At 35.8% G+C, this 15,604-nt stretch overlaps 1 protein-coding gene across 1 annotated transcript; it reads right to left on the reverse strand.

The window, feature by feature from the left end:
• Window positions 1-5,262: 5,262 nt before the first annotated feature.
• On the reverse strand, window positions 5,263-15,473 carry LOC137403648 (Y-box-binding protein 1-like). The gene is made up of 5 exons (XM_068089627.1): window positions 15,303-15,473; window positions 15,124-15,221; window positions 6,573-6,800; window positions 6,138-6,330; window positions 5,263-6,017 (listed from the first exon to the last, which is right to left on the reverse strand). Exons 1-5 carry the CDS (start codon window positions 15,370-15,372, stop codon window positions 5,677-5,679), a joined length of 930 nt encoding a protein of 309 aa, XP_067945728.1. The 5' UTR covers window positions 15,373-15,473; the 3' UTR covers window positions 5,263-5,676.
• Between the last annotated feature and the right edge of the window lie 131 nt (window positions 15,474-15,604).

Raw genomic sequence — 15,604 nt, forward strand, 5'->3', positions numbered from 1 at the left:
CACATGTTATTGATGTGATATATAACTTGAAGTCAAGTATTAAACACGTTACTGATGTGTTATATAACTTGAAGTCAAGTATTAAACATATGTTACTGATGTGTTATATAACTTGAAATCAAGTATTAAACACATGTTATTGATGTGATATATAACTTGAAGTCGAGTATTAAACACATGTTACTGATGTGTTATACAGGTTAGAGTTAAGCATAATACCTATGTTACTAATGAGCTGTATATAGTAGCCAAGTTGCTGCTGTTGAGAGTTGAAATGATGAATACCTGCTAAACAGAAGATACACAGCTATCGATCAGCAACCATAACCATAATGTATAAATGAAATACTAGTATATAATAACCTGAAGACAATGAACTGTATTACCTTTGCACTCAAAATGAGGGGTTCTGAGGAGGTCTACTTCACTTCCGCAGCACCTCGAATATAAAAGTCAGAGTAACCTAACTGTTCCGATATGATCAAAGTCGTCCAACTATTTAGTACTCCGTAGCCTTTCTCTGCTCAAGTCTTATGTACTTCCTGAAGCAGCAATTCACATCTAGCAGCATGAAGATAAAAGTGAAGAGTTCTTATTGACAGCTCCTCACAAGACTACATATGGTTCTTCCCTCCAATCACAGCTGTTTGAACTGCGTTTTATTTGCATTTCTACGCCCTGATTGGTAGAAAAGTATAACCAGTCTATGCGTGAGTCAAGCAAAGGATGATAAGGGCTAAGTGTTTTGTGGTAAGGAGACTCGCAAGAATGCCATTGTTGATGACACATGACTAAAGGTCAAGTGAGTCTTTGGTCTATGTACATTATATGCTAGCGAGAATGATGTTACAAGATGAAGTGTATGCAGGATCAGATCTTGTGCATTCATACTGAAAACTTGCATAACAATGTTCTTGAGGCCACAACCATGTTGCCTGAATCCTGAACTCAATAACCAAAGGTTTTGTTCTTGGTAGAAAAACAAAAACATCAAAAGTGGATCTGTGACAATTTAGGCTGAAAGCATTGTGTATAGATAATAAAGAAATATAATGTGTCGAAGGGTATGGTATTGCATATAAGGGTACAGAGAGTATAAGAGTACAGGGAGTATAAGGGTACAGAGAGTAAAAAGGTACAGGGAGTATAAGGGTACAGAGAGTATAAGGGTACAGAGAGTGTAAAGGTACAGAGAGTATAAGGGTACAGAGAGTATAAGGATACAGAGAGTATAAGGATACAGAGAGTATAAGGCTACAGAGAGTATAAGGGTACAGAGAGGATAAGGGTACAGAGAATATAAGGGTACGGAGATTATAAGGGTACAGAGAGTATAAGGATACAGAGAGTATAAGGGTACAGAGAATATAAGGGTACGGAGAGTATAATTGTACGGAGAGTGTAAGGGTACAGAGAGTATAAGGATACAGAAAGCATAAGGGTACAGAGAGTATAAGGGTACAGGGAGTATAAGGGTACAGAGAGTAAAAAGGTACAGGGAGTATAAGGGTACAGAGAGTATAAGGGTACAGAGAGTATAAGGGTACGGAGAATATAAGGGTACGGAGAATATAAGGGTACGGAGAGTATAAGGGTACAAAGAGTATAAGGGTACAGAAAGTATAAGGGTACAGGTAGTATAAAGGTACAGAGAATATAAAGGTACAGGGAATATAAGGGTACAGAGAGTATAAGGGTACAGAAAGTATAAGGGTACAGAGAGTATAAGGGTACAGAGAGTGTAAGGGTACAGAGAATATAAGGGTACGGAGAATATAAGGGTACGGAGAGTATAAGGGTATAGAGAGTATAAGGGTACAGAGAGTATAAGGGTACGGAGAGTATAAGGGTACGGAGAGTATAAGGGTACGGAAAGTATAAGGGTACAGAGAATATAAGGATACAGAGAGTGTAAAGGTACAGGTAGTATAAGGGTACAGGTAGTATAAGGGTACAGGTAGTATAAGGGTACAGGTAGTATAAGGGTACAGAGAGTATAAAGGTACAGAGAGTATAAGGGTACAGAGAGTATAAGGGTACAGAGAGTATAAAGGTACAGAGAGTATAAGGGTACAGAGAGTATAAGGGTACAGAAAGTATAAGGGTACAGAGAGTATAAGGGTACAGAGAGTATAAGGGTACAGAGAGTATAAAGGTACAGAGAGTATAAGGGTGCAGAGAGTATAAGGGTACAGAGAGTATAAAGGTACAGAGAGTATAAGGGTGCAGAGAGTATAAGGGTACAGAGAGTATAAAGGTACAGAGAGTATAAAGGTACAGAGAGTATAAAGGTACAGGTAGTATAAGGGTACAGGTAGTATAAGTGTACAGAGAATATAAAGGTACAGAGAGTATAAGGGTACAGAGAGTATAAGGGTACAGAGAGTATAAAGGTACAGAGAGTATAAGGGTGCAGAGAGTATAAGGGTACAGAGAGTATAAAGGTACAGAGAGTATAAGGGTACAGGGAGTATAAGGGTACAGAGAGTATAAAGGTACAGAGAATATAAGGGTACAGAAAGTATAAGGGTACAGAGAGTATAAGGGTACAGAGAGTATAAAGGTACAGAGAGTATAAGGGTACAGGGAGTATAAGGGTACAGAGAGTATAAAGGTACAGAGAATATAAGGGTACAGAAAGTATAAGGGTACAGAGAGTATAAGGGTACAGAGAGTATAAAGGTACAGGTAGTATAAGGGTACAGGTAGTATAAGTGTACAGAGAATATAAAGGTACAGAGAGTATAAGGGTACAGAGAGTATAAGGGTACAGAGAGTATAAAGGTACAGAGAGTATAAGGGTGCAGAGAGTATAAGGGTACAGAGAGTATAAAGGTACAGAGAGTATAAGGGTACAGAGAGTATAAAGGTACAGGTAGTATAAGGGTACAGAGAGTATAAAGGTACAGGTAGTATAAGGGTACAGAGAGTATAAAGGTACAGGTAGTATAAGGGTACAGGTAGTATAAGTGTACAGAGAATATAAAGGTACAGAGAGTATAAGGGTACAGAGAGTATAAGGGTACAGAGAGTATAAAGGTACAGAGAGTATAAGGGTGCAGAGAGTATAAGGGTACAGAGAGTGTGAAGGTACAGAGAGTATAAGGGTACAGGGAGTATAAGGGTACAGAGAGTATAAAGGTACAGAGAATATAAGGGTACAGAAAGTATAAGGGTACAGAGAGTATAAGGGTACAGTTTCCCAGAACTATTAAAACTCTAATTTGCGAGTAAATATTGGTTAAGGGCCAAAATGGTAAGCTACTCTTTTGTAAAAATTGTCCTGAATCAGCATCAGCGCATGTAGGCCTGGCATTGCCGAGGCATTAGAGTTTTCTTCTCCTGTGCTATATTTTCAATATCATGGTGTCTTGACTCCCACTCAGCTCGGTCAAAACAGCAGCTCAAACAGATTATGTACTCCGAAGTATCTCATGCCAGAGGTTTACTCAAAATAGGGCCTGGTTAGAAATATAAGTGGCCATAATATATAGAATAAACAAGCAAAAAGCACATCAACATGAAGAATAAGAATGACATTTGAGGTACAAATACTAAATAATGTAAACAGCATAACTAGCAACTAGGACTAACAGAACTAGCAATTACGTTAACAATTTTGAAATCATGTTAGCAACGCAACTAGTAAATAATATTAATAACACAACGAGCAAATAATATTACAAGTAACAGCACAACTAGCTATTGATATTAACAGCACAGCTAATAAATAATATTAGCAGCACAACTAGCAAATAATATTAGCAACACAACTAGCAAATAATATTAGCAACACAACTAGCAAATAATATTAGCAACATAACTAGCAAATAATATTAGCAACACAACTAGCAAATAATATTAGCAACACAACTAGCAAATAATATTAGCAACATAACTAGCAAATAATATTAGCAGCACAACTAGCAAATAATATTAGCAACTTAACTAGCAAATAATATTAGCTGCACAACTAGCAAATCATGCTAAAAGCACAGCTCGAAAAAAATGTTAAAAATGTCATTAGCAAATAATGTTATCATTTCAAAAACGTTTTAGGCACTGCATCTTTACCCATATGAAGGAACATTTTGAAGAACTAAACTTAGCACCTACATTATTGATGGTATTTACAATGATAAAACATTTGCCTCATCATCTGAACTGATGTAATCTGAACTTAAGTGCTTCCACCAATATTTTTTGGCTTTAAAGCTATGCTAAAATCAGACAAACTGCATTCCACAATGTACAACCTTTTGTAAAGAATTTTAACAATTTGGTATATTTAATCAACTTAGCGAGTGGAAGGTGTAACATAAAATGTTGAATATTGTATCAGATGGGCACAAGGACCACTCAGGTAGTGAAAGAATATGCACAAATATGGTTAGGATTTTTCATAAAAACAAAATTTTTGAGGTTACTCAATGTTTTCACATGTTGAAGGCAAATGGCTGGTGCAGAACCTTATATGACACTCAGCAGTGTGCAGTCTCAATGACCATGCCACCCTAGTTTTCTTTGTTTGCCATCACAAACCTTAAATTGTCAACAATACAGCCTGTTTTTCAATGGTGAAACCAGACAAAAACTGCAGTTACTAGATGGTTGTAAGGCCACACTCAGTAGGCACAGCATAGATATAGAAGCCTCAGTTGTTATTGCAGCAAATGCTGAAAGACAATCACTATGGTAATACATGGCTAAGCATTATATTGTTAATATCTGTGTATTCTTCAAGAGGCCTAATAGAAGGTAGTCATCATTACACGACGGCATTCATTTCATGTAAAAGCCTACTTCCTTTGATATCATACTAAATTAGATTTGTCTGAGTTAACTAGGATCATTTAGTTTCAAATTTTTGTAGGAAAACCAATATTGTATAGGGTTGTATTGTATATATATTGTATAATATTGTATAGGGTTAATTCCCAGGATATGCTTCATTACCAGTGCTTTTGGAACACGCAACTGTTTTGGTCAATAACTACTTCACCTTCAATAAGCAAAGGCTCACCAAGGTTTTTATCATTAGCAGCAATCTAAAATTTCAGTTTTTTACCACACAGCAGTCTCAAATGGAGTGATGATTAAAGCTTAATTAATTTACAGTAATTAAGTAAATTGTAATTATGTCAAACCTACAATATTCGATTTATTTTTTTTCAAGTGTGAATACAAGGTATTTCTAAATGTGACTCCATAATCAGCAGGGTTGCCCATTATTAAACTAATGCATCACAAATTTGCTGAAAGTGGAATTGTTAAAATTTTATTGAATGACCTCAATTTGCATATTACAAGACGGCCAAAAGTTCACTTGCGATCATTCATCGATGCTAAATCATAACAGTAAAAAAGAAATAATAACCATGAGACCCGAACCGCAAAGGAAAACGAGTTGTTGTGTCTCACAGACAATGTGGATGTCCTAGGGTTACTGTTTGAATCCAATCACAGACATTAAAAGCAAGAAACTTTCAATTGGATGACACTAATTTGACTTTGTTTTTTATCATTTTTTTTGGTAAATTTTCAGGAATTACTACAAACACACTAGCAAGATCTTTCCTAAATTAACGGTGAAACAAGACTGTTCAAATTGGAAAAAGGACAAATGTCTAAAGAAGGCTGATAGAGAGAAAGCATCAGCTGGTGTGAGTTGCATGATTAAACAGTGACTGCCTCGCTATGTTCCTGGACAGAAGAATCTGCAGCACCTTCTTCACCGCCTGTGTGGGTGACATGACTTTCCGACTGCTCGGTGTTACCACCACGCCCTCTTCCTCTCCTGTAACCTCTGTAGCCTCTTCGATAGCCCCTTCGTCCTTGGCCTCTTCCGCGTCGTGGCGGCATGTCCTCTCTCTCAGCCCCTTCTTCATGGTGCTGCTCTCCTTGCTCTCCTTCTTCACGAGGCCCCTGTGACTGATATCCACCTCTTCTATATCCGTAGCCCCTGCCTCGTCCTCGGTATCCTCTTCCGCGTCCTCTTCCCCTGTACGGTCGCTCATCTACAATGAACAACAACGTACAAATTTATCTTACAGATTATTGGCTTATGACAAATAAGCTAAACCAACCAGGTGAGCCAATGTCTCAAATCAGTTGAGAATCAACAATAATGGACATACCTCGAGCAATTTCATTTCCATCACCCTCTCCTTCCTGTGGTGCATCATACTCTGCGCTTTCTCCCTCATTGTATACGGGACGATTTCTGTATCTTCTGTAAAATCTCCTGCGCCTGGGTGGTCTTTTAGCCTCTCCGTCTACTGGTTCCCCATCTTGCCCAACATCTCCTTCTCCGGTCTCCGTGCCCTCATGCTGTCAATAGGACACGATCCAACACTAACTATTGAATAAGACTGTGAATCTAAGTAAGGAAGCAGTGAAAGCACCTGTACGTTTGTTGAATAATGATGAGATAAACCTCGCTGATCAGACAAAATAGTGACTGACTTTTGAAAAAAATCAGGCTTTCTATAAAATCTTGAACAGGGCAGAAACTAATGAACTGGAGTAATTCCTGCAAAAGAAATGTTTTTGTTGAAGCAAAATGACCACACCTCAGATCTTCTATAAGGTCGTCGTCCACGGCCTCTTCCACGATAGTAACCACGATATCCTTTCCTTCTATCTGCAGCATATTTGCTACCCTGGACTGGCTCTCCATCAGGACCGGTCACATTGGCAGCTTCACTGCCTTTTTCACCTTCCACTACATCAAACTCTACAGTTTCTCCATCACCAACCGAACGAAGGTATTTCTTAGGATTGTTCTTAACTATGGCCGTCTGCAAAGGCATACCACAATATACAGCAACCATATGATGAATGATGAAAAGCATCTGCAAGAAAGCCATTGATTAACAAACACTGTAGTCTAGTGAAATAGAAAATACAGTGAGATCAGATACTTGAACTTAAAATGTGATTTTGTATGGACCGAAAATTCCATGCACAGCTTATAACGCCGATCTTTTAAAAAAATGTTCTTAACCATTAATGAAAATCTTTTCAACTGCTAATGGATATGCTCATGCCTGAACAATTAACCCTTTCGCGGACAAATTTTCATGACTATATCAGACCCCCTGGGCGAAATAATTTTCCGGAAAATCAATTTCTTTTAAAAGGTTTATACACTCTTTTGTATGTTATTTATGGTGTGCATATATCTATGTATAAACATGACATGCATATGTATACATGTATATGTCCAGATGTATATATATATATATATTATAAATGAATAAAAATGTTTAACAAAAATATTTATATATGTAGATCTACCAAGATAAATATATATATTGTATATCTTTTTATGATACAATTATCCAAAAGCATTCTCCTTTACAAAGGCCCACATCACAGTCTTCGCACCATGTGCTTATTCTTGTCTTTCTGTACCCATCACACAGCATCTACTGGAGTAAATACTGGACCTGTCACTACTACAAACTGATGAATTGTAGGAGATATATCTCTCTTCATATTGGTAATATTCTTCCAGGCACTGGCATTACCCCACCCACCTCATCATCATTACTGTTACCAGCTTCTTCATCGATATCACTTCCAGATGTAAAATCATTCCAATCACAATTTGAACCCGATTCATTGTCATCTCTGGCTACTAAATCTAAAAATTCAGTCAGCTGTGATTCTTTTGGTAACTCCGGTACTAGTTCTTGCTGTATTAGAATAATCTTGGAGAGTTCTCTTAGAAGTCGTCATGACGATACACTAAATTAAAACTCGAAGCTTTTAGTAAATAACGACTAAAGCAGAACCAAAATGAAAACAAGTTAAAAAGTTATTTAGAAAAGTTTTCTAATTTTTTTTTCGCAATTTTTATTCATCTATCACTGCTAACAACGATCGTTTTGTGCAAGTAGAAAATTTATTTTAGAGGCTAGCCGAAGCCAATATATCATAGCTTGCTATCGATAAAAAATGTAAACAAAAAACGGCATTTAGCTAACCAAAAGACCCAATAAAAGAAACATGTTACTATGGTGACAAAAACGTCGCTCCGCCCATTTGAAGGAGTATCGCGAAGCGACAAAAACGTCGCTTTGCCCGCGAAAGGGTTAATAAATTACTGAAAACATACATAGTTGACATGCTTGCTCGAGAAAGCCTTTTGACTGGATTTTCTAGCTTCAAAAAGCAAAACGACTCAAGTCAAAATGGGCAATACTCCCTTTATTATTGCCATGACGGAACATCCGCCATGACAGAACATCGCCATGACGGAACACCCACTATGAACAGTGACATTCTTAGTAACCAAATCCATTACTTGATGTGGACATAGACGAAGATGTCAGTGCATTTCCACATTGCCAGCCACACATTTTTACAAGACCTCCATATCACTATATATTTTACTGGTCAATAATATTCAATGTAATATAACTATAATAACTAATATAATATAGCTTTACAGTTTTCCTGCGCATTGACAATAAGTTGAGCTGAAAAGCCTTTGAAGACTCACCTTTGTACCTATACAAAAACATTGATCACAGATTGAGATGTCAACAGATCTACCCAAAACTTTCCCACAATAAACTAATAAAAAATATTTTATCAACTAGCTGTGCAAAACGATTTGTATTTAAAAAATATAACAACATTTGCCATTTTAACTTTTAAACTTCATATGAGGTAAATGTTTCGTGCAGGCCAAATAAATTTAAAAACATAAAACAAATCAAAAAAGTTTTAGATGTAAATGTGAAATAATTAGCAAGTAATAGCAAAATTAAGTCTGTTTAGCTGCAATTACAATAAACGATCACTTGGTACTGATACAATTAATACGAGCTGAAAAAACAAAATAAAAATCCTGAATATGTAGAATTAATAACAATTCTTGTATAGAAGTGTGTGTGTATAAAAACGGATACCGTTCCACCAAAAGCTATCCATCAACACTTGGAATACGACCACACGAGAATAATATAACTGCCCGTGCGAGAAAGACATGCCTTGACCCCAGATATAGTATTCGAATCTTAGAAGAAATATTTCTTAACAGGGGCATCATAACGCATGGCCGCATCCGCAAAACAATCAGCGTGCTTGCGCTATAACTGGACGCTATAACTGGACGCTATAACTGGACGCATATACAGACAAGAGTGTCACAGAGAGTGTCAATTAGCACTGAGGTACACATGCAGATTTTCTCAGCTTAGGAGAAATTATTAACAATTTTGTCTCGGCATTCAAAACGGAACTGTCTCATTTTTTTCGAAATCTAAAAACGGAGCTTGGACTATTATACCCGAACACACCCCCCCTGTTGGAATGTTGCAAAATGGCTTCTGAAGCGTATAGCTTCAGAAACCATTTTGAATCAAAAGGCAGCAACAAATAAATATTTCTTTAGATTATTTGCGCAGTAAGATACCCTGCTTTGTATGCATGTTATATATGTTTGTATGCATGTTGCATAGCTCTGATGCAATTACTTACAGCAAAATTTAGACTTCCATGCATTTTTATAGTATTTGCGGATTGGTCAAAACAAAACGTAAATTTGATGGTAAACTTCATCAATTCTCAAAAAAATTGCAATAGCGATATAATAGACATCAGAACAGACTCCTAGGTAGCCAGCCACAAACTCATGCAAAGCACACTGAGATATAGAATGGGATGTTTCGACAAATGGGGCAAATTATAAGCTGACAAACATGTGACTATATTATGATAAACGTTTCTCAGAACTCCTGTATCACTTCTTGACAATGGTCTAGTGATTGACCCTTCTGTTTCTTACCACAATAGATTTTATAACAAAATACTGTCAGCAATATTCGAGGCGGGATATTTTTTGTTACTGCCATTACGCCTATCTTACCAAGGTTGAACTAAAATATGAAATACATAACCTTTTATGATTGTATCTTTGCAAAGTACTGTGCGAAGATACAGTCATAAACACTTGAACACTTGAAGAACCTATCATAGCAGATTTATGATTAAAGGGAAGTATTAGTTCAACAACCTAATCGAAATATGCTTAGATTTCATGCTTAAAAATGTGTAAATGCTTGAGTAAATACTATAATTTATACTATATACAGTCAAACATGGATAACTCGAACTTCACGGGACCGAGCGAAAGTGTTCGAATTATCAGAGCGTTCAAGTTATCAGAGCGCTGTCACAAGTCCATGTATTTACTTATTTATTAGTAGATACATGTACATATACAAACTATAATATAAATCAAAAGCACAAATGGCTTGTTTCAAATTAAATGCTTCTAATGTAAAGTTTAAAACGTTTTTATCAAAAAGTATAGAGATTTTTCTATCACTTGAGATTGGTTTGTTGTTTGAGGTGATGTTATTGCCAGGACGTTTTTTGGATTGACATTGGCAAAATGTCGCAGAGCCAAATTTTCTTCTTTTTAGGCTCTGCCCATTTTTGCGTAAGAGCAAAAATGGGCAGAGCCTAAAAAGAAGAAAATATATATAAGCTATACAAGCACACTCTGTATATGTTTGAATGTGGTTCATTGCCTGTCATACATGTATGCTTATGTATATTTTAAACATGAATCAGTACTTAGAAACATAAAAATGTGCAAGATCTGTGATGGAATCTTGATCGTTGTTGAAATGATCAAAAGAAAAAACATCTTTTTCTTTTGAGCGTTTTACCCACGAACAATTTTGCCGATTTTTTTTTGAAGTTTGTGCAAAGATTACCTCACTTTACCTTGCTTCCGAAGGGCGATCGCTAAGCGGATGTTTGATATAAATCAAATTTCACCAAACCTTTAGAAAAGTCGTTGACAAAAATATTTTGCCGATGGTGGTAATAACGACGCTTATGAATTACTAAAAGTTCAGGTTTACCTCTATGGCTTGGAATAAAGTGATTTTCTAAAGCAATAACCACCGTCTCGGTAGCCGTTGGGCAAAAAACAGTTCCGAGTTAACAGTGTTGAGTTCGAGTTATATATAGCAATTTATTATTACGTGGGAATGGACCAAAGAAACCGTTCAAGTTAACCATGTATTCGAGCTATCCGTGGGCGAGTTATCCATGTTTGACTGTACTTATATAAATAATGCTTAATAAATACTATAGCATTGTATTGTTATGAGCAATTGAACGGTCTAGCAAACTGAACATGAATCGGTCATACCAACAAATGTAGTTGCTAAAGCAAGAAAATAGGACTAGATAATACTCCGGCATTCAATCCTTCCAAAAATAAATATTTGAAATTGACGCTTAAATTTCTCTAAATAAAATGATTATTTTAATTCAAAAACAACTGAAAATCATTCCTAAGCCTTTGAACCCTAATGCCCGTTATTCTGGCATTGTGTAGGGTGTGTCGGAAACCCTAATGGCTGGAATACCGGCATTCACATGGCTGTTTACAAAAGCTGTTTCTAAGTAACAGTGTAAACCAATCGAATTAATACTTGCACAGGTCCCTGCGTGCTAGACTTGAACTAACGGCAATTACAACCGCAAGGTTCAAACCAGGCGCTTAACCACTGAGGTATATGGAGTCCTTATAATATATTGTTATTATCATATCCATCGTTTTTTGACATCGCATGTTTGCACATGCGCTCGTCCACGAAAAAGCCGCCATCTTTGTAGAAAACGATCGTCATTCTCTTGATTAATAGTATTTTTCTGTGTTGTTTTGATACTAAAATAAAAAAAATTGCAAACAAGACCATTGTTTGCCATAATTAATTGCAGGAGCTTCGTGTTTTTAACGATAAAAATTGTCCATAAAGATGACAGACAAGGATAGAATGACATCACGAAAAAACGAAGGATACTGTGTGGCGTATGCACACTCATACAGTGCAAAAGTGCACACCAAATGAGCACTTTTGATTATTAACTAATATTATCTTTTGCATTTTTTGAAATTGTTCAAAAACTGTTTTTGCTTCTATTGACTATTTTTTTTATTAGTAATTTTTAAATGTGCTGTTTTAATTTCAAATGTGCGTTAAATTATTTTCGGTTTTACGTAAGGTTCGACTGCTAAATCTGTTAAAGTTAATACTTCTCACGCGTACAATTGTATTATCGACTAGGAATAGCCTCTACATTCTCTCTCCGCTCTGTCAAACAAATAACCAGACAAAAAGTCAATTATCTCATTTTTACATTTGTACCAGTATCGTGAGGTACCAGTATCGTCGTATTCAAAGTTTTGATGGATAGCTTCTACTGGAATGGTAACCTTTTTGATACACGCACACTTCTATGCAAGAATTATTAGTATTATTTATTCAACATACTCGGGATTTTCATTTTGTTTTCTCAGTTTTTATTAATTGTATCAGTATCAAATCATATTTTATTGTAATCGTAGCAAAACGGAATTAATTTATTTATTACTTTCTAATTATTTAACATTTACATTTAAACACATTTATAATGGTTTTGTTTTTCAAATTACTTGACCTGCACAAAACGCTTTTCTCATTTTATTATGTTTGAAAGTTACAATTGTTTGACAAAGTTTGAAAACCTTTACAGTTGTATCATTTTTTCTTTTAATTTATTTAAACTGCACAAAACACTTTTCTCATGATATGAAGTTTGAAAGTTGGAATGGCAACTGGTGTTGAATAAAAATAAATTGCTTGTGCAAAGACTTTAATCACCCGGATATTCACCGAGTTCCTCAACTCATTCGCACCCGATTAATTTCCAGGCGATTAGCTCCAAATACCAGTTCAGTTCAGAAAGTTGCTATAATTCAAATTACTACTACAAGAGACAGAGATAATTTACTCATTCAAGTTTCACAAGAACCAGCGAAGTCACCTCTTTCAGATGATATTACATTCATATAGACAACTCATATCCCTTTCATGTAGATCTGCGTCTCAAAGAAGGTAGTTTCAGAAAATTTCCGATTTTCAAAATATACAAAGTTTGACTAAAATTATTTATTACATAAAAACAGTTATGAATATTATTTATACATATACAGTTAGTCATGAACATGAAAATCACAAAACTCTTAATTTCAAACTTTTCCCCGCAGGTCTCATCCTTCAAACCAAAACATAGCTAATCTACCTACCAATATAACTCAAATAAACTGCCATAAACATGTTTCAAATACTAAAAATATGTTCAATAACTATTTTTGATTTTTCAGACTTGATAGACAGCGCTAAGAATCAATATGATCTTATCGAAAGTGAATGATAACTTTGGGTTGACTCCCGACTGACTGCCTAGAAAGTGCATTTTTATTCGAGCATAAAGATTCAAATTGGCAAAACTAATAATTAATGAAAACTTGAACATCAAAAATAATGTTTTAATGTGGTTTATGGAGATTTTCACTGTCTTATCACTTTTGAATCTGCATACCCTAGGACACGTATATTTCGCTAGTATTTAGTTTCGTGAGTAGCATACAGAATAAAATTTCGCTGCAACTTATTTCCGCAGCTCTGATGAGTGTGAAAATATAGTGATGTGAAAATAAATGCAGTTGAACAAACATAATTAGATGCCTCAGGTCCAGCTCACTGGTAAAATTTTTCAATTTGGGACTAGTTTGTAATTGTGAACCGCAGATAGAATTGTGTGGACGATATCAATGGTGCAATTTGATCGCTTGCTGCCATTTGTTTCTTGGACTATCAATAACCAAAGCTATTTAATTTCGCGTTTTCGCTATCATAACGAGCTATCGTTATGATAGCTATCATCATCGCCATCATCGAGCTATCATTCGTTCAGTTTCGCTCATGAAATTTTCGCGAAAGGATGACTCCGCAAAAACGCGAAAATTAGATGAGGCGAATACATAAGTGTCCTAGGGTATTTACTTTTGGAGTTGAAAAAAATGATCGCGAATGAAAATCTAAGTCACAACAATGATTTACAGTCTAGGTAGACCTCGATATGGGTCTAGTATTTTAGTTATAACTTTTGCCAGAGATATCAATGAAGCATATTTGTAAGTTTTTTGATTAGCCAGAATCTTTTTTTCTCAACCGATCAAAAATCGGCTTTTATAATTTAAAAATAATGATACAAGGAGGAGGTAAAGATCAGAGACTAGATAACTCGTGTTGGGTGTCTAGCAACGTTATAAATACCCAAGTTAACTCGCGTCGGGTGCGAATGAGTTGATACTGACACAAACTGAGATCTGTTTAGTACTATTGACGTGCCAGCATAAGCTTGGTGCTGAAAATTCTGATAATGGCGCTAATAAGAGACAGAAACACTTGTAATACAAGTTTCAAACTAATTTTGGTCTAACTAACGGTAATTTTGTTCTGATCTATTTGGTATCCAATTAGTCTCTATAGACCTTTAGGGTCAAAAGTTATGACAGCTTATATACGCCATTTCCGAACATTAGGTTTTACCGAATATTAAACTAATTAAAATTTAGTTGTCTAGAACATTTGATCTGCAAAAAACAGGGCGTGGTTCAATTACCAAAAATGTCACCAGTGGTAACAAGAACGATATACAACCGCTCTCTGCAATTGAGCATCCTCCAGTCGTCGAGGTTATTTTGCCTTTACACCCAGACATGTCAGGCTAAGATCATAGAGCCATTGTTTGTGCAGCAAAGCTCTTGAAATTTGAAAAATATGTTTGCAGTAAGCTAAACAGACATAATAGATTCAAGGGATTGCTCAAACACAATCACGTCTTAGTAAAAAATTAATTGTGTAGCAAAAGAGTTAGACTGCAATATTTAGTAGATCATTTAGCAGAAGATTTTACTCTGTATCACTAGTGCTGATTTTTTTCTTTCAAAGACCAGTACGTGATAACACAGATCCAGAATGATGAAATGCTATTAAATATGTTATTATAATTGTACTTCATCACAAAACTTATGTCACTTCATTCATTAACACAAGGTTGCATGTTGCTGACAACTCGGCAACCGGAAAACATTCAATTATTGATGTTTTGCTCTTTATAAACGAAATACTTAAAAAGTCAATTCACCATAGCCTTACATTGCGAATACAATAGTCGTTACGGAACAATTTCTAAGGAAAAAGTTGCTAATTAAAACCTCATGAACATACGAATAGTTGAAGATTAATTGTATTACGTTACCTGATGAACAAACACATCTTCTTTTGTATCATCTCGGTTGATGAACCCATACCCGTTCCGAACATTAAACCACTTCACGACACCCGTCACCTTGCATGCTAAAACACAACCGTAGACACTTTAAAATCTTACGCGACACATAGGCCCCCGGCTTGACTATAGACGTAATATTACATTACCTGTTACTTTTTTTTCTTGAGTAACAGGACTTTGTGGTGCAGGCTCTGGTTCAACTTCATTGGAGGACATGGCCGTTTTGATGGTACGCAGGCAAGTGATGTTATCAAGAGCCGCCTCTTGGATTACGTCTTTCTTCTCCGGCGTTTTCGTTCTTTCTGGCTTTACGTTATGCTATGACCCAGAACGCTGCATAACAGATAGCCTATTGGTTGGTTCTGATCCACAGCACAAAAATCACATTTAGAGAAAAAAGTCTGTTAATTTACAAAATTAAAAAAAAATTAATTTTTATTATTAAATT

This window comes from Watersipora subatra, chromosome 9, assembly GCF_963576615.1.
Source record: "Watersipora subatra chromosome 9, tzWatSuba1.1, whole genome shotgun sequence".
Lineage (NCBI taxonomy): Eukaryota > Metazoa > Bryozoa > Gymnolaemata > Cheilostomatida > Watersiporidae > Watersipora > Watersipora subatra.